We start from the raw sequence: 24,621 nt of genomic DNA, 5'->3' as shown, positions 1-24,621 counted from the left end.
GATCCACTACAGGGAGGGAATAATGACGCTGGAGCATTGCTGGAATAAATATATTAGTCTTAAGGGAGATTATGTTGAAAAATAATTTTGAAATTATAAATTCATTTTTTCATTGTTAGCCCAAGAACTTTTCAGGCCACCCTCGTATATGTGCATACTTCAGGTGATGACCTTAATATGAAGGTCGAAATGTCAGGAAATTAAAGCAATTAATTTTAACATGGTTGTAGTCTCCATAATTTGTACGAAATGAATGCTGATCACTGAGTAATATTAAAGGAAAAGATGCTGGTAACACGTGCTGTAATTCGGACTAAAGGAGGTCCAACACGGTATTAAATAAAAGTTTCTAATTCAATGGCCAATGTGTTTATAAGATGTTTACCTATTAATCATCTCTGCTTAAACCGTAAGCATTCAGGAATGCTTACCACTTAAGCTCCTTCCTAATACCATAATTTGTAATACGATTATTCTACAGTTGAGGCATCTGTTCAATCTTCTAATTCTTCTCAGAACTCTCATGTCTATCAAGTACAATGGTGTCCAAAAGCTAAGGATGAACTATATTTTTACCTGTATATGAAAAAATTTCCATGACTACTGCCAAATGTGGACATAAATTTATTGCCAACTTACTAATAAATTATATTATACAAAAAATGTGTTATCAATTTTGTACAAATTAAATTACAATACGTTTTTGGCAAAAGTTACAAATTTCATAAGGACGTAGTTAAGGAATTAATGTAAAGTGCTTACAGAAAACTGAGGAGAGACATTTGAGTATGGAATATGTCCACCCTAAAGACAAAATTTTCAAGTGACAGTTGCTGTGTATCAAGTTAAGGTCAGTATTAAGTCCGTTCCTGTTTAATATTGTAATGGAGGTGGTGACAGAGGAGGTGAGAGAAGATGTGCCTTGGACAATGTTGTATGTGGATGACATCATGCTTTGTGCAGACTCAAGAGAATTGACAGCTAAACTGGAAAGATGGAAGAAAGTACTGGAAGAGAGAGAGCATGAGGCTGAGCAAAAGTAAGACAGAGTATGTGTGCTGCAAAGTGGATAGCAGCCAAGAGATGGATCTGGAGCTGGAAGGACATATCATCAGGAAGGTTAGGGAAGTTAGATACTTGGGTTCAACAGAGGAAGAGGATAGAGAGGCTGAGAAGGAAGTGGGATACAGCAGGGGCTCTCAAACTTTTTAAATTTTATACCACTTAAATAAGAATCAAAAAATATATGTACCACCATAAAATACTTTTTCAAAATAAATATTAAATATGAAAACCCTTATGACACGCTAATGAGACTTCGCCTCCGAAAATTCACATAAAACTGCAATAAAATTTATTTCCTTGTTTTATTCGATTCACCAAGCTAAATTCTTGGAACAGTCTACTCGTTACAATAATAAAATAAATTTTTCTGAACATTTATTTATATATTTTGTGTAAAAATTGTACCACCAAAAATAACGTAATGTACCATTAGTGGTACATGTACCACAGTTTGAGAAATGGTGGGATACAGGATGGATGGAAGAACTGGAGAGAGAGATGGATGGAGTGCTATGTGATAAGAGGGTGCCAATCAATCTAAAAAACGAAATCTACAGGACAGTAGTAAGACCAGCTATGATATATGCTATGGAAACTGCAGCCCTGAGAAAAAATAGCCTCAGCAGGATGGAGGTAGAGGAGATGAGAATGCTTAGGTGAATTGTACAGTGTGACCAGAAAGGATCATCTGAGAAATGACCATGTAAGGGGAATGGTGAAAGTTATGAACTTAGGAGTGAAGATACAGGAGGCAAGGTTGAGACGGTATGGTCATGTGACGAGGAGGGAGGACGAATATGTGGGAAGAAAGGTCATGCAGATGGATGTGCAGGAGAGGAGGAGGTGTGGATGGCCAAAGAAGAGATGGAGGGAACTGGTGGAGGAGGACTTGAGGATGAACTTGGATGTGGTTCCAAGACAGAAGGATGTGGAAGATTCATTAAAACCAGCAACCCTACTTAAGTGGGATAAGCTGCAAAAGAAGAAGAATATGTCCACCCCAAACTGTGCTGCAGCTTTCACAATGTCATACCATGCTTAGCACCAAGTGATTCAGTAGATCTTGAGGCAGACTGGCCCACTCCTCCTTCAGAGCAGGATAAGACCTTGTTTGTTTTCTGGAGGGGAATTTCGAGTAGCAATACATCTAACTATTGCATTCCAAACGTGTTTTATGGGGCTGAGATCTGGGGATCGTGCTGGAATCTTTCAAAATAATTACTTCAGACATTAAGAATATCATCTACCTTTCTGAAGTCACCTTTATCATCTCCAATTCCTTTTACAGTACTCTTTCCTCCATTTTTAAGTTCCTTCAATAGTCTCCAGAGCATTTTGCCACCTTCCTAATATTTATATTCTATATTCTTACCAGTCTTCCCATAGCTGGTTTTACACATTATTTTATATTCTCTCATAGTATATGCTGATTTACATGGTAGGAACTTTCAATAACTTGTTTTCATCATGTCCACGACTGCCTCTAACTTCCATCAAGAAGTTAGAGGCAGTCATGGAATTCTGATGTTTCAATCTTTGAAGGCAACTGCAAAACTTTATCATGTGCTTCACTGAGTGAATCAATTAGTTTTCTTCAGAGTTTGTCAATAAGTGATTCTTATCATCATGCTCACTCATTTTTTCTTGAATAATATTTCTATATTTGAGTTTGCATTTCACCTCTAAAAGCAACTCAAGTAATCTTTAAAACTTCTACCCCCCCTCCCCCAATGTGATGTGCAATTTTATCTTGTTTAAAACTACATGGTAATCAATTCCTATTTCAAATTCCTGTATACACTGTGTCCTAAGCCAGCTAGACAGTCAATGAGACTTTCAATTTGTTGCATCTTCTCTCTATATAAATTTGTGTGCATCTTTATGCAGGAACATGGTGTTACATTCCATGTCCTGAGCAGAAATCTAGTGGCTGCTTGCCATTATTCTTAGCTTTGTGCTCTACTCTAAATTTTCCCAAACATTTCTGTATGATTGGTATCCATTTCCTACTCTGCTATTTAGATTTCCAAGAAGGACCAAATTTTCCTCTATGTTAGCTGCCTTAATTATTAAAGAAGTCCCACAGAAGTAGAACCTTCTGTGAGACTACAGACACAATAAGTCTCATTGTCAAATTCCCCATTATGTTGTATGTCGACATTACTCTACCTGATATTGCCTGCCCTTCAAGAAATTTATCTCTGTGCTTAGTGTTGAATATTACCTACTCATTCTTTTCTTTCAAATGATAATTACTGCCTGAACATTTTGTATTTGTTAGTAGAAGAATCTCACCTGTTTTGTAATACCAATCATGTCAACATGGTGCTTTACAATTTTTTCTGCAAGTTCCACTTCTTTTCAGTAGATGTTGCTAATCTTGATAGTGCCTACCTTGAATTCTGTTGTTGTTCCAGTAGATGATTTTTCACTGTTCGCCATAGTTCCTTGAAAACAGCTGGGCCTTGTTTAACGAGGCAAAAAAACCCAGTCTGCATGAAATTTCATCATTCTGTTGATTTAAGGCAATACAGAATTTGGCCAGCTAAATCCCAAACTGCCAGCCTATCCTCATTCATTCAGTAGATAAGGTGGTGCACCAAAGGCGAGGAATGGACATTTGGTCAGAGACCCAATCAGTTCTCCACATGCCTTGAAAGGCCATGTAATGGTCTTATGCTCGTTATATAGCTTTCACCATTAAATGACTGTCAACAGTCTTTTCTTATATAATTAGTACAGTATAATCTGCAATTGTTTTCAAAAACACAATATCAACAAGTTTCTTTTTCATCACTCACTGACCATTCAAAGTATTAATACACTATAATGTACTATATAAACTGAATTTCCCATGCATGAAATTACTATAAAAAATAAAAATAATTATAATAAGTTGATTTTCTACTAATAATTCAGTCTTCATTGTGTCTTCAGAGTAATAGAAAAAGAGTACATTTATAAGAAACAACCAGCTGAGATATATGAGTTATTTCTTGGCTACAACGTGGATACCATATGATGATTCAGGAAACTTACAAAAGAAATATTTAAAAAAAAATCTGGAAGAATGATTTCTTAAAGTTTTAATTATGATGGTCCCTATGATTCAAGGATATGAGAAATATTTATATTTTCGACTCAGATGGTCCTGTATCAACACACACACACACACACACACACACACACACACACACACACACACACACACACAGAGAGAAAGAGAGAGCAATGAGAAAAGAATTCTGTCCTATCACTGCTAAAAATTAATTTAGAAAAATCCAATTACTTGGCAGTAGCAGGCCATTCCGACTAATACATACAGAAAGATGGAATGGGACAATATTAAATAAAGAGTCCCCCCCCCCAAAGCTATTAATTCATTAAATTAAAGAGAAGAATTTTAAGTCATCATGAATTCTAATAGTGTCTCACATGGCATAAAGCACTATGCCTAGAAACAATTAACCTGTAATATACAACTCTCATTCCATTTGTTCCTATGAGTAGAAAATAAAGTGCTTTCCATAACTTAAACACAGGGTAAGAAGGGTGAACATTTAATTAACTAAAACTGTTCATTTTGAGTATCAATATACTGTGCTGTGTAAAAATCAAACAATGGATATCTTGTAAATGAAAAATGCATGTGCACTATACTTAAGCCACAAATACTGTTTGTTCTTAATAGTAATATCCACTTGGGTGCTGAACAAATAAGTATTAACAAGACCATGGGTTCAAATCCCACTATAGCAAGGAAGGTTGTTGATATCTCCAGGTGGTAAACAATATTTTTCAACTGATGTAAGGACACCATCTTGCTTATCAGAGGCCTCAAGTTTAAAATGTCATGTTTTTGTTTCTAGGGAAGAGTTTCTGAATAATACAACCATTATTGACAAATGGTACTATAGGTTTATCTGTTATAGGTGGGGGTCACAAAAAATCTGAGACACCTGACTAAATTATATTGTATATTACTGAGCATGATTACAAAGTATATTACTTGATAACTTACATCTTTGTTTTAATCCTTTCATAAATATACAGAGGCTCTTGACTTCACATCAATTGCCTTAGTATCCCATACTGGAAAACATCATGGGAATAGTCATTACCCAGACTGGTTTCGACCTTCACTGAAGTTTTGGCTTAAAATTGAAATACCAGGAGTAGGCATACTAACAATAAAATACAAGATAGGAAAGTCATATGGAAAATCTTGATGTTTAATTGTAAAATTGTGCCTATGTTTCACAGGCATCTTCAGTACATAAATGGAACAGCAATTTAAACAGAAAATTCTAAAAAACCACCACCACAGTAGCTAAAGTAAGACCACAAAAATGGTCTACATTTTTCAATTTAATACATATAAGTTAGAAAAGATTGGTGGAGTGGAAGAGTACCATTTCTCATAAAGGAGATAAATACAGACCATCACATCTGTTTTAAGTTAGGGCAATAGAGCAACATTACAAGTTTCTATTATAAAGCGGTTCTACAAGAAACTGGTTTTTATAAAGGATTCTTGTCTTATTCCAGAAAACTATGCTTGGTGGAGATGGAATGTTCAGGATTTTGGTACTTGATATACAATTTCTTGAACCGAGGTCTTTCCATTCTGATCATCTTGGGTGCATGCACTGCAAACTTATACCTCCATATTTAAAATTTTCTGGTCAAATCATCTACTTTTCCACATTTTAGGCTTTAACGGATTTTTTTTTACCTCAAGTTTTTTAACCCTCAACACCGCAAGGTAAAAGAGGGAAAAAGGAAGATGAGATGAAGTTTTTTACCTACAAGACTGTATTCCTAATGAATGTTGTCTGCCACCGTTGTGCAGAAAATCTTCACTTTTCTGAAATGAAAAAGTGCATTCACTAGGAATACACTTTTTCATTTCATTTAACAATACAATCTTTCAATGTAATTATTCTAAACATCTGGAATATCCTTATCCTTACCTTCTACTGGAAAAAAAATTAAGTAAAAGAAAAAATACATATATAGTACATAGTGCACATAAGCAAAATATCTCTGATTCCTTTATACTTTGTCCTCCATTTCTAGCTTTTTCAATAGTCCCCAGAATTTTACCACTTTCCTGATATTTATCTTCTAAATGCTTACCAAAGTCTTTCCATGCTTTGTTTAGCACTTTTACACACTTCATTTTCTTAGATTTTTCTCTATATTCTTCCTGACTAACTTGCTGCAAACTTTTGTTATGATCCAGGACCATCTCAAACCTTGAATTTTGGAATTTTTAAAAAGCTATGGCATTTGATTTGGAAAATATATTACTGTGCTCAATGGAAAACTGAGAAATCTGGAAAAGGAAGGTGTAGGAAAAGAAACAGTTATGATCAGGAATATACATGCTAAATGTAAGAGCTGTGTGAAGATTAAATTTGGTAACTCAGAGTGGTTTACACTTATTAATGAACTGCAGGAAGAAAAAAAATGTCTTATTTCTATTACTGTATTGGATAGGTATGGTTAATGTTAATGACCAGAAAGGAGAAATAGCTGTTTTTCCAGACTGAAACCAAAAAAGGATAAACAGATTTTTATTTTAATATCCAGAAAATTCAATGCCTAATCCACAAGATTATCTGGAATATAAGATGAATTCTGAACTTTGAAGATTAATGAATGGCCTCATCTTATTTGCTTACATATATGACTGTCTTCCAATACAGTTACAGTAGGCATCTGTGATATTCACCTCACAGCTGCCTAGCCAAGTCATAACAGAATGTTATACAATATTCTGACCTGATTCTTCAAAGTGCTGATTATTTTTGCAATATTTTCCAGATGTTTTCCTAGATGCCGAATTCCTACATGAGCTTCTTCATTTCCATACAGTCCAACAGAAAGAGCACCACTGAAAAAAAAAATGTTTTAATGCATTTTTTCAATATGTATTTTCATTCCCATATTATATCAGATAAAATTTCATTACCACATTGTATCAAATACAACTATAAAATTTTAATCAAAAACTAGCAATGGAAATTCAGTTATAATCATAATAGTTCATCAACATTATCATATGTTGATTATTTACTAATCTGAGCATACACTAGATATACAAAAACAGCAATTTAATAAAGAGCATCCTTTAAAATAAAAACACTGCTGGGATTTAACCTATGTGGAATGTAAACTCTGTAAATCAAAAGAATGAGTCATATGCAAATTTTCTGGCCTGTTGGCCAAGTGGATAGCATCTCCACTTTCTAACAAGCTAATCAACAATAGTCTTCAATCACCCTCTCACACAACAGTGGAGCTGAAGACTATAAATTCTTTATAAAGACTATAAAAAAACTTGGATATCATATTCTGCCTTTGATATTTAGTTTTCAGCAGCAGTTATGATCATCACTAGTTTTTTATTTCTGGATGCTTTAACATTTTCAAGATATGTATTCACTTCTCAAAATCAGTCATTTTTATTTTATTTTATCATCATCATCAAATTCCTGATATGTACTCTCAGGGTGTGAAGGATCTTATGACAGTACTACAAGAACAGTTACATCACAAATCGTTCATCATTTTTTTTTGGGGGGGGGGGATCTGAAAGATGATATTCTTTATTTACAATTTAAATAATGGTAATAGTAACTTGAAGCTGCTCAGCTAATACCATTGATATTTGCTTTTTTATTAAATAAAATGGCAAGCAGGTGATGTGGAAAATCAAACATTCCACTTTCTCCAAATACAAACTGTTCAATAAAATTCATCAAAGAACAAGATGAAATTCTAAAAACCCCAGTGACTCGTTTATCAACCCTGTTTGCACAAGCAATCTGGCAAGAAAAGCAATGAAAAAAAAAAAAAAAAAAATTCAGGGCTGGCAGCACATACGATGGAAACAAAACACCAAATAGAATGGCAATAAACTGAAATGCCCTACACTGATTACCATTTTTATATAAGTGTGTTCAAAAAATCAGCTGAAATGTTGAAGATATGTTATTATCGTCAACATAACACAGTGTAATTACAAAAACAGTGTAAAGTATCCTTTACAGCGTTTTTGTTACACTATTACTGTATCTATCTAAGTGACATTTAAAATAACAGTTATGTAAAATCATCCCTTGTTTTTATTGTTACACTGTAGAGGATAATTCAACATTTCAGCTGATTTTCTGAACATTGAGTAAAAATGATAATCAATGTAGAGCATTTCAGTTTGTTGCTTTCTAGTTTTCAGTTTATTCGTGTTATTTCCCAATGAAATGAAACAATAGATTTCATGAAATTAGTCAAAATAAAAAGAGCTTCTATTTGACATCTTTGTTTGTGGTTTTATACTGGAAAAATGGTTCTAAAAAAAATACAGTTTTGTTGTACAGACATTCCCATTTTGCTAACAATGGGGTAGTCATTAATGTCTGGATGTCCAAATGAACTTGCAAGAAAATTTCATGGGAGAATGACAACTGGACCAGAAGAGTGTCAGTATCCAAGTAACAAACAGACAGGGACAAAATTAAGAATGGAAACCTCAAGGAGTTGTTTTAAAAGTTTGTATAAGACTTTCCATCAGGAATAACAGGCATCTCGAAATTGAATTTTTAAGCAAAGACAAATCCTATGGCTGACAAATTAATAGTGTAATTAAATGGATAATACCAAAAAGAATCCTCAACAGGTATTTTATTTCAACATAAAAAAAAATGCTATAAAGTTTGTTTTCTTTCTTAAGAGCATAAGTGATATGATGAATTATTATTATTCAGAAACAACTGAAGGAGATGACACTGTAAAGTAGCACCAATGAAGAAAAAGTCCCAATTTTTCTCTATAATCCATTTGTAAAACATTACAAAAAATGTTCTCACTCATAAAGAATTTGTGATTATACTTCCTAATCTGAAACTACCTTAAGTAAGATAATATTCAAGCTTGGTGTGACAGTGTAAAAGAACATATATGCTAAATAAAGAAAAACTTCACACCCTTGTCAAAGTAAAAAAAAAAAAAAAAAAAATTACATTTCGAGATAGGCCTGATAACTCAGTTTAAAAGAATATTTCTTCTCTATAGATTTTGCTGTGTAAAACAATATACTCAGTCTGGTGGACTGATAGTGTTAATAATATTCATTAATTTGTAAAATTATTCAATACTAGTGTAAGAATTATTAATCTTCTATAATTATAGAAAAAGGAGATGTCAAAAAGAGTAATTTTAGTAATCAGACTGGATTTAAAATAGTTTTATAATCATTGATTTGAAAGTGTATATTGGAAGCTGCAAGAAAATTATCGCCACAGCAAAAACTGATTTTAAGAGAGCTAAAAAGCAGGAAACTTGCATCCTGCCCAAACAGCAGCCATGTCTTCTGGGCTCTGGTCAAAAGCTCCCTGCTGAAACTTCTGCCCAACACTACTTCCAGATGGTACTATTTCTTCTCTACTGCTAACAATTTACTTCTCATCCCATTCTTGCATAGCTGATCATGGTAAATGTCCTCCCCCAAACATTTCCAACACTTCAATGATATCAATGACCTTTTGCCAGAAAGATCAGAAAAATTTTGCTTAAACTGGATACCAAAAAAGTCTCATGGCCCTGATGGCATTTCTCCAACTGTTCCAAAGGTCAGTGCTTCAGAGTGGACTCTGGCTCTATGCTGCCTATTTGCATTTTTTTATTCCACTGGTATCTTTCCTGAAGTCTGAAAACAAGCCCATATACAACCTATTCTTAAGAAGGTGACATCTTTACCTTCAAACAACCGTCCGATTTCTCTCACCTCTAAAGTAATGGAAAGAACGATCAACAGCCAACTCCTATGCTACCTTCAAGACTCATCTAATAAACAATGGATCTACTAAACTATGTCATCCATCTATGGCCAAACAAGAGGGAAAGGTTTGACAAATAAGGGTTATTAGTAATAGTGCAGATGTCGTAGCCCTGCAAGAGGATTTGAATAAGCTAGATAGATGGGCAAATGAATGGGGGTTTCAGTTTAATGCAGCAAAATGTAAGGTCTTGAGGTTTGGGATGCTGCATACTCCATGGGAGGAGTTAAACTGGAGAAAGTCATAGAGACAAGAGATCTGGGTTTGATGATTGATAGAAACCTGAAATTTAGGGGACATATTGCAAAGGGTAGTGAAGGTAATGCAGAGGATTGCTGCAATAATGAAAAAGACACTGAACTGCAGAGATAAAATAGTTATCATTCCATTGTATAAAACTCTGATCAGACCACACTTAGACTATTGTTCTCAGATCTGGTCCCCAGGATTTGAAGGGGATAAATTAACTGTGGAAAGGGTACAAAGGCGGATAACAAAGATGGTGTCAGAACTGTACAATGTTAGTTATGAGGATCGGCTGAGGGAGTGTGGACTGCAGAGTTTGGTGGATAGAAGGAGGGGTGATATGATTGAGACTTTTAAACTGTTGAGAGGTGGTTACAGGGTTGACACTAGGGAGTTCTTTTGCTTGGTTGAACAGCAGGAAGGGGTCATGACAAGGGGCCATCCCTGGAAGTTACGAAAGGAAACTGTGAGAAAGAGGGTAAGGAGTGGTTTCTTTGCATGGAGGGTGGTTGAACCATGGAATGCATCGCCTGATGGAGTAGTGAGAGCGAGAACGGTCAATGCATTTAAGGAGTGGTATGATAGACTTTGTGTTTCCTAGGAGGGACCTCCCTCGACGAGTCTTGATAGACTGGTGTTTCTTAGAAAGGACCTCCCACGATGAGTCTTTTGACTCCATGGAGGCCTGAATAATAATAATAATAATAAAATCTCAAGTGGTTGCACTTGATGTCCCCAAGGCTTCTGATGAAGTTTAATACAAAGGTCTATGAAGAAAACTCCAATCATTTGGTCTGTCCCCTGACTTCTGCAATTGGATAGCCAGCTTTCTGACAGGACAATCACTTTGAGTGATTGTGGATGGCTCCTTATCTTCTATCTATACAACTAATGCTGGGGTTCCAAAAGGCTCTGTGTTTTTGCCTACCCCAGTGTTTCTCAACGTTTTTTGGATCATGCCCCACCTCAACGTCTCAAAGATTTTGATGCCCCCCCCCCAGCATAATAGTCAGCCAAGTTCTGATAAAGTATAATATAAATATGTATAAATGTGTGCATGTACATTTTCGAATTGCCCCCCCTGTAGAGCGTACGTCCCACGTTGAGAAACACTGACCTACCCTCTTCCTTCTGTACATAAATGATCTACTCCAGCTGACTGCCAATCAAGTACAGTTTCGCTGTACTGGATGACAGTCATCCAGTACAAAAAATGACAAGCCTTGCAAAGCACAAATCACAACATCCAGAATTCATCCTCTACTACATTAAATTCTAATCTTCAAAACATTCATCAATGGAGTTTGGATAACATTATCAACTTCAATGCTAGCAAAACACAACTACGCTTTATTTTCTGCAAAAAAAGAACCCTGTTCTTCCAATCTTATCTTTGATATACTCAAATCTCTGTTCAAGTTGAGATTCACCTTCTTGGAATAACTAACCTCAAATCTCTCTCTCTGATTCAAACATATCACAACTATGCCTTCTCTGCATCCAAAAAAAATAGTCTTTCTCTTTTGCTCGAGGAGTTACTTTAACTCTGAACAGCGCCTAACCCTATACAAATCACAAATCTGCCGAACCTTTGAATATGCTTACATCTGGTGTAGTGCCCTAAGAGCTCCTGGAAAATACTGAATTCTATACAGAAAAGAGCAGTCAGATTGATTGATAACCTCTCTCTGACTAATACACTCCACTCACTTTTGCACAGATATTCAGTCTCTGCAGCCTGCATCCTTTATAAATACTTCTATGGGCACTGTTCATCAGAATTGGCATCAATAATTCTTCCACCCAGTGCCGGCTTAACACAGTAAGCAGCAGGCGATGCATCGCATCAGGGTGCCTTTTCAAGGGGTACTGATGTGAGCAGAAAAAATTTTTCGACATTAATGTTGATATGCACTAAATATATTGTAATAAATACTGCAACTTTAATAAAATTTAGCAAAAACTGCAAGTTGTATTTCACTATTTGTAGTAAAGAGCTGGCAGAGGCACTAGACGAGCCGCACGCTCGCCCAGGGTGCCATGTTACAGGGGGATGGTCTTACACTACTCACTTTCTTTTTTACATGCAGTGCGCATTTGCCGGTTAGGATATGACGTGCACACAGCATTTTCTGCAGTTCGTTGTAGCGATCACGAGAATCTATGCCTGGCTTAACCTCTATTATGAAGTGACATTTGGGTATTTTTTTTTGTGAAACAGATCTCACATGTTGTTTGTAAAGCCAAGATTTTGTAATTGCTCAAAAAAACTTCCTTCCATTATTAGAATCCTATAATTTTCTTGGCATAGTTTTTTTTAATATAGTGCTTTGTGTATTAATGTCTACTATAACCTAAAATTTTAAGTCCGAATAACTAACCCTAACCCTTATATTTTTTCCTCTGGAATTTTTTTGTTCAATAGATTTTTTATTTCAGAATAAATTTGGGCATAATGGAAATGAAAAAAATATATATATATCCAGAGCTGCAAATAAAAAAAGAAAAGTGGCAAAAATAACTTGAAAAAGAGAAACAGAAAGGGAAGCTAACTAAATTCCTCAAAAAAGTCTGAAAATACGAAAATAGCATATGAAGATAATAAACAAGACGAAAATGAACAAGCGAAGCAACGTTCTGCAGAACTTTCTACACAGCTATCAAAGAGAACTTCCAATTTTGATTTATTAGACCCATCAACATCAGTCATATGTGACACTACATATCTCAACCAGTTTTAATTGAAGTGATCCAGCAACTTGGCCTGCAATTAATAATGGTGACATTCGAAAATTTCTCATAAAACAAGGACCAAAACAAACTAAAAATAATTTTTGTCTACATGACTGTCATAGAAGTTTTAGTAATGTTGATTATTATCATCAAATAGCAAACAATGAAATTTTGCCAAGAACATGGCTCATGTATTCCACTTCTGTAAACCATGTTTTTTGTTTTTGTTGCAAAATAATTTCGAATGAAAGAAACCAGAAATTAACTACCAATGGTTATTCTAATTGGCAAATTTATCGAAAACTCTTACTACTCTTGAAAGAAGTGGATGGAACTTAAACAATTAAAAGATCATATCATAATTAAAAACAATTAAATGTTAAACATTTAATTGTTTAGCACTATATGAGAAATTTATAATTGCTTTAATGCTTCGACTAAACAATGGGATGTAATGAAAAAAGTACACCAAAACAGCACTTGAAACTTTATCAGATACTAGATGGGAAGCGAGGATTAACACTCTCGATGATTAACCTCCCAAACAGCCAGGACGTCTATAGATGTTGAGCTAAATCTGGATATGATTCAGCCCACCTGTTGAAAGAGTCTGGATAAGAAGTGCAATTTGACTTTCATGTTCATTAGAAGGTGAGATAAACCCTCACGCTGAAGAGAACGGTTAATCGGATTATCTCACATTCGTAGCTGTCTCTCAGTTGCCATAAAACAAGAAACGCACTTCCTTGTTCTATATTGGGTAACTAGATTTTAGTTATATAGGATAGACTAAAAATAGAGAAATTATTTATATTTTTGTTTTCTCTTTTTATTGTAGAATACAATTTTAATGTCTGGACAAAATAAAGATCTTGCATAATTTCTTCACTTAAATTTGCCTTACCCTGGAGAACCAATTTAATTTTTAATTTTTTTGTGCTAATTTTTTTTTAATCGCTTACTAGACAAAACATTTTTCTTTGTTCTTGAAGAAATTAATTCACGATAATTATTTGAAATATTCTTTAAAAAAAGAAAAGAAAACCGGCTGCTGATGTTCCAGATTATATTATTTTTATTTTTGTACAAAACCATCGAAATCGAATAATACTTCACAAATTTCCATTAAGACATGCTTGAGCAACTTTGCTTTATAGAGAATAACATGAAATTCTTTAATCATATCACTAAATTTTTTCTTCTTATTGTATAGTAATCTACTGTTCTTTGTACTACTTTCACTTTCTTGGTTTCCTTGTATAATTGGTCATTACAAAATGAAATTAACAGTTATGATTTAAATTTATATTTAGATATTTTCTGCATAATTCAGATATTTTATTCTCCAATTTTTAAAGTAAGCGATACATTTGTTTATTTTTATCATTCAAAATATGTATATTGAACTTTATTTCGCCTCTGATAGTTTAAACCCCCCCCCCCTCATTGCATCACTATCACACACCTGAAAACTGTTATGAAACATAGGTACAGTTTTTATTTAATTCGTTATTTTTCTCTAGTAATTGTTCCACATAACTTTAATTTTTCGATACTGAAACTATGTGGTGATTATTATAAATTAGCAAATTATAAATCAAAAATATACATATTATTTCCTGATTATTATAAATCAGGAAATTATGTGATATTCGGTAATAGGCGAAATTAATATTTAAAATCACTGTCATCCTTCAAATGCAATATCAGAATAAAGAAAGTGGAAAACCAAAAAAGAAATTTCTGCCTGTAAAATATTCAGATATTGCTTGAGGCTCTTTAGTGTGCTGCATGTTCTATTGTTCTGTTTCTCAGTGGGGTTTAGTTAATCTCCGTTAACTTAGAGCTGGGAAGAAAGGAATAATTAGTAAGTATACCCAAGACACAATTCATTTACGAGATGGCAAGCAGCAATTCTCGCAGTAAACTTTGGAGTCCAATAGATATCAACATGCTCCTTACATTTATAGCACTCTTGATTGTGCAAGGTATTGTGAAAAAGCCTGCTCTCGAAATGCATTGGTCTACAGACTGGATTCTGAACAAGCCAATGTTTTGTGATGTTATGACTGAAAAACTATTCAGTCTCATCATGAAGTATTTGCATTTTCAAAATAATGAGGAATAGGATCAGGCAACACATCCTTGCCCAGTCCTCAACAAAATTTATGATTTTCTGATGAAAATCAGTCAGAAATGTAGATCACTCTACATTCCTGAGAGAGACTTAAGTATCGATGAAAGCCTTATGCCATTCAAAGGTAGACCGAAATGTAAGCAGTATATTCCCAAAAAGAAAGCAAAGTATGGAGTAAAATTTTTTATGCTTTGTGAATCGGAAAGTGGATATCTTTGGGATTTCAAACCTTATACAGGAAAGCAAACTGTAATCGAGCAAGATAAATATTCAGATCTCCCCCTTGTCGATGCATGCAGTAATGCAGTTACTAAACCCTTTACTAGGGAAAGGTTACTGCATTACAATGGATAATTACTATATGTGTCCTGAACTCACTGATTTGCTTTTACTGAATCGTACACATAGTTATGGTACTGTAAATGCAAAAAAGGCGAGACATGCCTCCAGATCTGCTTCAGGAAAGCTATCGAAGGGGGAAATCCGAAGGATTTCTGGAGGGAAGGAACCCTCCCCTTTCGAGTCTTCAAAGTTCGAGTCATCAGAATTCAAGGAGAACTGGCCTACCAGTCTGGAACACGAGGGGTTGGGCATAGCCCCCCTAGTTAATAAATGAAATATATAAATAATAACGTGAACATTTTCACCTTGCCAACACTCAACACTGATGTGATATGGGTTCCAAATTTCTCGTTTAGGAGATATATATATTACAAAGTTTTGTAATAAAAATTTCTGCTACAATGAAGTTTGATAGAATCAACAATATTATTACTACCTTATTTCTATTTCTTGTGTTTGAGAAAAACAGTAAAATGTCACTCTTATAATTATATCAGATGTTATAATAGCAAAAATAGTAAGAAAAAAGTCATTTGCACTTTCTCTTCAGAACACAAAGAAAGAACATTGTAAATTCAGCCAGTGGAAAAGAAAATACTACATATTTTTCTTCTGTTATCTGATTTTTTTTTCTTGTACTACAAAGAAGAAATCACTGCATATAACATGAAGTCTGCAGGAGGGAAAAAATCTGGAAATTGGTTACATTATAACAAATAGAGAAATCATGTCAGAAAAATTATTTATGTAAGATTCTAATCTCAGCAGACATAACATTTTCTTCTGGATTAGATATCTAAAGTAACTGAACCTTTGCTACTATTTTACACTAAAATGAATGGGTATGTTCCCCAAGTGATTTATGTTTGTAACAGTTGTCTTGCGAACGATTTATGAAATAAATTCTCTGAAATATCCGCAGATTGATTAGGTCTATATTCCCCCCCCACCCAAAAAAAGAAGATTATGAAACGCATTTGTACCTTTTCTTTGAAAATAATTCAAATCCTCTTTTTCAAGATATTTGTATGAAAATTCTAATTTTTTGATAATAAAAGTGAAACTGATCATGATAAATTAAGAAAATATTTTGGCATAAATAATGTATAAGCATGCAAACGAAATGTCAGTATTTCTGTTAGGATATCGGTAATCAACGATCGAAAAGGAAACAAGACATTCTTGATGTATTCTGCACTACAGCCAGAGGCACTTTAGTGTTCTCCCCTTTCTTTCTCAATAGCACTGAGAGTAATAAGCCTTCAGCTTTTTCTCCAGATAAGAGGATATTACCAAGTATTTATAAGACATAGATTATTTCAGAAATAGCTTCCAGCAGCAGCAGAAGTAATATTTAGATTTTTTTAAAGAAAAACAAACAAAAATAATACTACTGAACTTTCTTTTGTGTGGTATGCATATAAACAATTTTGCATGGTGAAAATATAGCATATTATTTCTAAAATTTCACATAATTTCAGCAGACAGTAGAACAGCTGGTTTTAGATTGCAAATAATTAGTATACAGAATTAGAAGCTTCATGGTACAATCTGATTGCCGTATATCTTTTGTCAAAATGGTAAAATGAAGTAATAGATTTTGAATACTGTCTAGAAAAGCTTTCAAACCTGTAGAAGTTTAGAGTAGTTATGTAATTGAGTTCCAGGAGAGGATAAGGAGAGGGGGGGGGGAAGCATTAGAAAATCTTCAAAATTAGCAAAAATTTTGAATCATTCCGTATATGATATTTTTCACATTATATTTTCAACATATCTACGAGGATATGCACTGGATATTATCTTAATATGCATAATACAAATAAATAAATAAATAAAAGAAGGCGAAGAATCACCACTAAAATATCATTGGATATAAATTTTTGATACAAAAAAGACACAATCGGAAACCAAGTAATGCAATTTAGCATTATAACTTTTTTTTTTTTTTGTCTTTATGAATAACGAAAAACCGTTTCTAAAACTGAAATGTGATGATCCATATAATGCTATTTGACTAGAAACGAAAGCAAAAGGACGTATTTATTTCAATAAATATTATTTAAAAATATAAATATTTGACATATTTTCAAAGCAAACATTTGAAAATTCTGAAATTCGAAAAAAATTGTTTCTACATTATAAGTAAAGTGAAAGAACAATCACAGTGCAACTCTTCCGGTGCACTGATTTGTAGAATAAAATACACCAAATTTACTATCAGTAAATAGATTCATTGCAAAGGCTGATCGGTAGTCATTTCAGGATTGATTTTTTTCACATATGTGAAATTCATTTCAATTTTTGGGAAGAGACACAATAAATCATTTTAGAGGCAAAAAAGGTCAAATACCTTAGGATAGTAAATGAAATTCTAAGCAACACAATAGACGTAAAGACAGGGGGGACACAAAGGTCACTCACCAACAGTTAATCCACTAATGGCTATAAAATAGCCGAAACTAGATTAACGGTGGAGGAAGGTAATGGCATGATAAAAGGCAGAATGTCGACGAAGTTTTGATCCATGAAAAAAGCTAGACTATTTCATCCATAGCAGCCAGTTGGGAGGTTAACTTGGCACCGCAGGTGTCAGGGGGGGTGGTGCCCTCCCAGTATATATATATATTTTGAACAAGTATACAACAGATTGTCCATTATTTCCTTCAGTCTGGAAAAAATTATGAGAGCACATCTGAAATTCCCATAGTAACTAGACTAGTTCATATTAGGCCACCATAATTTGTAAATTGCATCTGCACATGCTCGGTGAATTATTTATATCTGCACTTGATGATCTCTTGATTTAGAGTGATTCTTAGCTTATTTTGCATATACAGTGGTGCCTCGCAATTTGATATTAATCTGTCACCGAACTAATGTTAAATTGCGAAACTGTCAAATTGCAGGACAATATTTCCCATATATAAGTCTATGGAAAATAGATTCATTTGTTGTCAGACCCCCATCCATTCCCCCTAATGGGGGAGTGGGAGAGAAATACACCATATTATTTACTTTACGTATTTTACTATTGTATAACACACTAAATTATACACTATTGTATACACTATACATACAATCTATTGGGCCTTAGATGTTGGAAGGGAGTCTTCTTTATCCTGTTCTATTCTACCTCTTCTTGTCTCCTCTTTGCTGGAAGAGGAATGATGAACTGATCAAAGCTGGACTGTCTCTCCCTCTTTTTCAAGATGGTTTTGAAGTGATGCTTGATGGTGTTGTTGAACAAGTCAGTCATTCTACTCACATCAGCAGTGTTGAGGTGCCATTCCAAACAGACTGCACCTTCTCCCAATGGAATAAAACTTCCTTAATGGCAGCTGTTGGCATCGGCCCTTTTTCCCTGCTATCCTCTTCTTCAGGTGAAATTCCTCTTCCTCTCTCCTTTGTTTGCTGTTCGCTGAGTGCTCTGAGTTCATCCATAGTCAGTTCGTCATTGTGATCCTCCACAAGCTCTTCTACATCAGCCTCATCAACCTCTTCTATGTCAAGAGCCGTCGAAATGATCTCTCGCATGGCTACAGCTGCTTCTGATTCTCCAGCTGCTTGGTCTGCACCGTGGTCATCCTTAAAAATTAGAAATGAGTTTCTTCCACGATGCATGAAGGGTTCTCTGTGTCACTCCATCCCAGGCAGTTTTAATGAAGGAAATGGTGTGGAGAATGTTGAACTCGGTCTTCCAGAAGTCCTTCAGTGTTTTGTCAGAAGAGTGAGTCATGTTGAAAAGTCGTGAAAAAAAAGCCTTGGTGTAAAGTTTTTAAAACACGCAATCACTTCATGGGTTGGATCAGTGACGTCGTGTTTAGAGGCAAGAACTGGATTTTGATGAAGTCAAAGTCAATTTCAAGAATGTCCTCTAAGTCTTGAGGGTGAGCACTAGCATTGTCAAGGATCAGCAGTGTTTTCAAATGCAAATTGTTGTCAATGAGGAACTTCTTCATGCTCGGGGCAAACACCTCAAAAATCCATCTTTGAAAACTTGCTGGTCTACCCAGGCTTTTGTGCATTGGATTTCCACATCACTGGCAGTTTGGACTTACTGATTTTCTTCCCAAAGTACCAAGGATTTTCTGAGTGATAAACCAGAAGTCGCTTTAGTTTAAAGTCTCTGCTTGCATTTGATAGGCTTATATCCTGGGAGCATCACTTCTTCTTCTTGCGTGATGTAAGTTTGATTTGGCAAGTGTTTCCAAAATAACCCAGTTAAAAATCTGTTGTAGCTTTCCTTCCTGATTAAAATCTTCAAATTTTTTCATAAACTTTTCTGCAGCCTTTTTACCTGCACTAGCAGCTTCTCTCTGTCTGAGAACACTTTAGATGCCTGTTCTATCTTGGAATCTGTGAAACCAGCCTCAACTTGCTTTGAATTCCTCAGTTTGATCTGAGGTACATCCTGGAGTTTTCTTTTGCAATTCTTCAAAAATTAACCTAGCCTTCTCACAGATCACTGCCTGAGTTACTGGTCTCCCGTCACCTGTCTTTCTCTAATCCAGGTGATAAGCAGCTTTTCCATCCCTTCACTGATTGAAGATCTATTCTTGTCAGAAATCTTCATTGCACTGGCAGACACCCCAGCACCCATAATCTTCTCTCTGTTGCCAAAAAGTTGCCCTAGGAACGCCATACTCTTGAGCTACTTGTGTAATTGTTCTACCTTTCTGCACTTTATCTACAATTTCTTTCTTCTTCTTCTCTATGCTCAACCAAGTGTGCTTCTTTCCTGAATTATTCCTCTGCTCACTTCTCTTTGAACCAATTCTTAAATTTCACTCAAAAATGTAATAATAACTGCAGGTACACAAAATTTTTACTTTCTGAAAAATGCAGAATTGAAAATTAGCACAAACAACACGAGCAAACACCAATGCAGCCCAACAAGAAATGACAAATAACATCGCACAATTCCATACATGCACATGAGCCGGCTGGCGAAATTCAACTGTCAAATTGTGGGACGTCGAATTGCGAGGCATCCTGTATTAACCATTTAACCCTAGCTAAGGTTTCTGAGCAAGGAACAGTTTACAATGGTGGTAATATATCAAGAGTAGACAAGTCCATACCCATTTATATCGTCATTTATGCTAATACATTCCATATGATCACTTAATTCACATTTAATATTTAAGTTCCTAGTAGTGCATGGTATTTTAGAGATATGGGAGAGGTATAATTAGCGAGACAGAGATGAACTGTTATTATCCTCCATTAGTTTCGTAAAACAGCTAATCCAGCAAAGCTCTGGAACCAAGGATGCCAGAAAATTTCATATGGGAGGCCTGGTGTACTTGTATGTATGTATGTATGTATATATATATATATATGTATAAAATCTTTATTTGGTCTCTTGAGTCATTTCTTTTAGCATCCAGGATATGATTAAGTTTAAAGTCATTGCACCAATCAGATATGAACTTTTTGCAATTCTTCCTCATCACTCAGTATATACACAAAGATGTTAACATTAAATTGGTGCATATGACAGAAACTGCACAGTAATCAGTGCATCCACAAACTCATAATAGTTCGTGGATCCACCAAGGATTTGATAGGCTAAAACCATGTGCCAATACCATTCATTCTTCAGACAATAATGAATGCAAAGTGTCATACAGCTTACCTTTCTTACATACATGCTAATCATCATATATGATAAAAATCATCTACCTTCCTATACATCAAGATATCTCTCCACCTCTGCCTTACCTCCAGATCTCCCATATGGATATTGGAAGTGCCAGATGATTATCCCCAGAACTAGTGGTGAAGACTCTGGAATGAACTAAAAACAAGTACCTGATTACAGATCCAACTAACAAACCTTCAGGATTCAATCTACTGCAATACCTATGGAGTCAGCTAAACAGATTTAGAGCCAGACAAGGCTGCTGTGCCCACTATGACATCTGTGGGGAATTTCACAGTCACCCTTTTTTTTTTTTTGTGTGTGTGTGTGTGTGTGTGTGTGTGTGTGTGTGGTGCTGTGCAGACTATGCATCATATCATTAATGGCTGTCCCACACTCCTTCCCGGAAGGCCTCAAGAACTTGCATTTACTCCCAGATAGTGTCATTGATTGGTAAACATGTATACAGTTTTGCTCATTAATTTTTTGCATTTTCCCCCATACACTAAATAAATAAATCTACATTTGGTAGAGAAGCTTTAATATGAAGGAGCTTTAGAGAACTGTTAAAAATGCTAGTTATTTTAATGTTAAACAACACACACACACACAATAAATTCATTAACTTGATATTTAAAATAACTCACCAACATAAGATAGCAAATATAGTTAATATCCATTTTAAGCAAGTAATCTTTCTTTTTCTCTTAAAACTTGAATCACAACAACGGCATAAAAAGAAAATAAGGAATGCTGAGAGTGTCAAGATAAGCCAGAAACCTGGAATGGCCACAATAATTCCAAGAGCCTACAAAAGAGAAATAAAATATGCTAAATCAATTTACAGCAAAAATTAATAAATTATCCAAATTCTTACTGTTGCTAAATTTTGCCATATAAGGTAGATTTATATAAATTGGTATTTTATGTTAAGCATTTGTATAAACAAAGTTTATTTATATAAACAAACCATTTAATCTTTAAAACATTTACAGAAAATTTGGTGACAAATTATGTATACTGATAAAATACACACTGGATTCAGCCTTCTACCTAAATTTCACTACCACAAAAAATTGTTTTCAGTTTCTGAATCAGTCTTCTGTTTGGCATTAGTATCACTAATGAGGATACAAGTACCAGTCATTTGTTTTATAGTTCAGTTTATTGTAATCCTTTACTGAGGGGCATGAAGCACTGAATATCTGTCCTAAATAAGTCCAGTAGTTTGTATTTTAAAAAAAATCTGACAAAAAAGTGGCAAATTTTTTAATACAAAATACTGGAAATCTCATATGCTCTTATGAAAAAGATTAATACTAACTAATTTTTCTTTAAAAAATGTATTGGAAAAAAAAAGCAACTTTGAATATGATCTGAAACAAATTATACAAAATATGCATTTTCAGATGCCATTCTTTTATGGTGATATTATTCAGTATCACAACAAATGAACCTAGAGCCATTTCCAAATATTTTGTTTATAATCATACACATGACAGTAGAACCTATAGCACACTGGTACTGTTTAGGCAAAAGTTAAGTGGGAAACTACTGATATATTTTTTGAAGAACTTGAAGTTGGTAGGAAAGAACACTTTGTGGAAAAGGCTATACCATAGAAGAGATGGATAGAATAAAAAAAAAAAAAAAAAGAGTGCAAAGTTAGCAGATATGCTAACCACGTGGCCAACCAGTCTGGCAGGAATATATATATTGTACATGAAATAAAACATAAGCTTCACAATACACTTTAGTAAGATAATAGCATAACTGCTCTGTTAACTGTTTATCTTAGTCTGACCTTAAAATTAAAATTTAATTAAAACTAATCAAAAATAATAAATTAGCTAGTAGTTATATTCTCTAAGAAAACCTTTTCAATGTACAAAAAAAAAAAAAAATCTAAAGATAACAGGACTGTATAGAATTTAACTAGTAGCAATTGATGTAATTCCACTTTTAATTTATGCTATTCTTTATTTATTTTATTTTTTTAATTTGACTCTTCCCTTCCTCCTCTTTCTTTTCCATCACCAGATGTCAGGCTAGGATAAATAGTTAAAGCAGATATGCTACAGCTTACTAGTGTACTGTGATAACTTGTGCTTTAGTTCATATATATGAATTCCTGATGATGAACATGATATAAAAGTTGAAACATCAAGGGTTATTTTATCTTAGTTTTAAGTAAAGTAATTGCTTCAACATGTTTTCTCTCCATCAGTTCTACTAAACAAACGAATATAACACTGAATGAGCAACTGCTGGTATTTTAACAGGCTTGGTGGAAAGTATAGGAAACAGGAATTCCATTTCAATAGAGCAGCAACTATGGAATCAGAGAATTTGTTGAAGAGACATAAAGGTGCTGTAAGACAACTGAAGTCAGAGAGCCAGATTGCTCTCTTCTACACAGCATTTAGAAACCCCCAAACATGAAAACAATATTCTGAAAATACTAGGTGTAAATGCCAGTCTAAGATCTGATCCTATTTGGTGGTTTGTGTATTATCAAAAAAAAAAAAAAGTCTTAATTAATCTTCCCTTTGTGTGAAAGAAAAATGTTTGGTACAAATGAAGACAACTAGATAAACCTTGCTCACTGAAGAATCGCATAAAAGTCTGTATTTAAAGATTGTGGTTGTGGAAATTTGAAATGTTTGCACTATGAAGATTATCACCTGATACTGACTAGAGAAAAAATTGGCTACCCAATTACAGAGAAGCTAGATCAAAGGACAGTAATTTGCTGGGCAGGCCCTGATCAAATGCTCTGGAAATATTGTGGGCAGCACAATCTATTTGTTCAAACCTTTCCATGCCTTATGTCGAGAGGTTAGTAGTGTAGGATAGGCAATCCACAGTAGATCTATAGTAAAATCCATAACAGTGGTCAATAATTAAATGGTGAGTCTCCAAGTAATAACAAAATTGAGTGTTAGTGACTTCCATGTGAAAGAACTGAAGTGGAGGCAATGGATCAATAGTTTAAGAGCAGATTTATCTCCCATTTTTTGGAATATGCTGAATGTAGACTTGCTTCCAAGTAGCTACCAGCTGGGTACAAAGAATGTATAGATCGAAAAGGACATATATTAGTTCTGGGATGCAACCTTTGAACACAATTGGGACAACATCAGGACCAGAGGACTTTTGAGGTTATTTAACATTATTCTAATTATGCCATTTTCAGAATTTCATATCTATATTATTTAACATTCTTTTGTCTTTCTGGAAACCACAAGACATGTGGTGAATTCAAAAATCCCCTTTGTGCAGAAAGAACATACAGTGTATACCGTAGAGATGGTACAGTGAATGATGTTGATATCAAAGTTCAGTCAGAAAAAGAAAGTCAAGTCTGGAAGTCTAAGTGGTGATGTACATCATTTTTGTTTATCTTGCAAAATGTTAGTATAGCCGAATAGAATTTGAGGAATGTTTTGTATTTATAGTTTGCAAACTATAAATGATATTCTGTTCATTTTGGTTATTAGTTGAAAGAAAACAGGAGCATTCAGTTGAGAAAAAATACAACTTGTGGATACAGAGATATAAAGGGAACACTAATTGCAACATCATGGACTCAACAAAGGCACCCCCACCTC

The 24,621-nt window shown here is 34.4% G+C and overlaps 1 protein-coding gene across 3 annotated transcripts in view; it reads right to left on the bottom strand.

The window, feature by feature from the left end:
* Positions 1-24,621, bottom strand: part of LOC150109024 (protein tweety-like) — a 322,889-nt gene that overhangs the window by 265,026 nt on the left and 33,242 nt on the right. For all 3 annotated transcript variants that reach the window (XM_090411409.1, XM_090411402.1, XM_090411414.1), the window contains exons 3-4: positions 21,658-21,818; positions 6,853-6,964 (exon numbers count right to left, since the gene is read on the bottom strand). In XM_090411409.1, coding sequence (XP_090267535.1) covers positions 6,853-6,964; positions 21,658-21,818 — 273 coding nt within the window. The remainder of the gene's footprint in view (positions 1-6,852; positions 6,965-21,657; positions 21,819-24,621) is intronic.

The sequence above is a fragment of the Typopeltis vanoorti genome, chromosome 2 (genome assembly GCF_054136105.1).
Source record: "Typopeltis vanoorti isolate ZY-2024b chromosome 2, IOZ_Tvanoo_1.0, whole genome shotgun sequence".
In the NCBI taxonomy this organism is placed as follows: domain Eukaryota; kingdom Metazoa; phylum Arthropoda; class Arachnida; order Uropygi; family Thelyphonidae; genus Typopeltis; species Typopeltis vanoorti.
The sequence above is the reverse complement of the archived record's forward strand: the minus strand, read 5'-3'. Positions and strand labels throughout refer to the sequence as shown.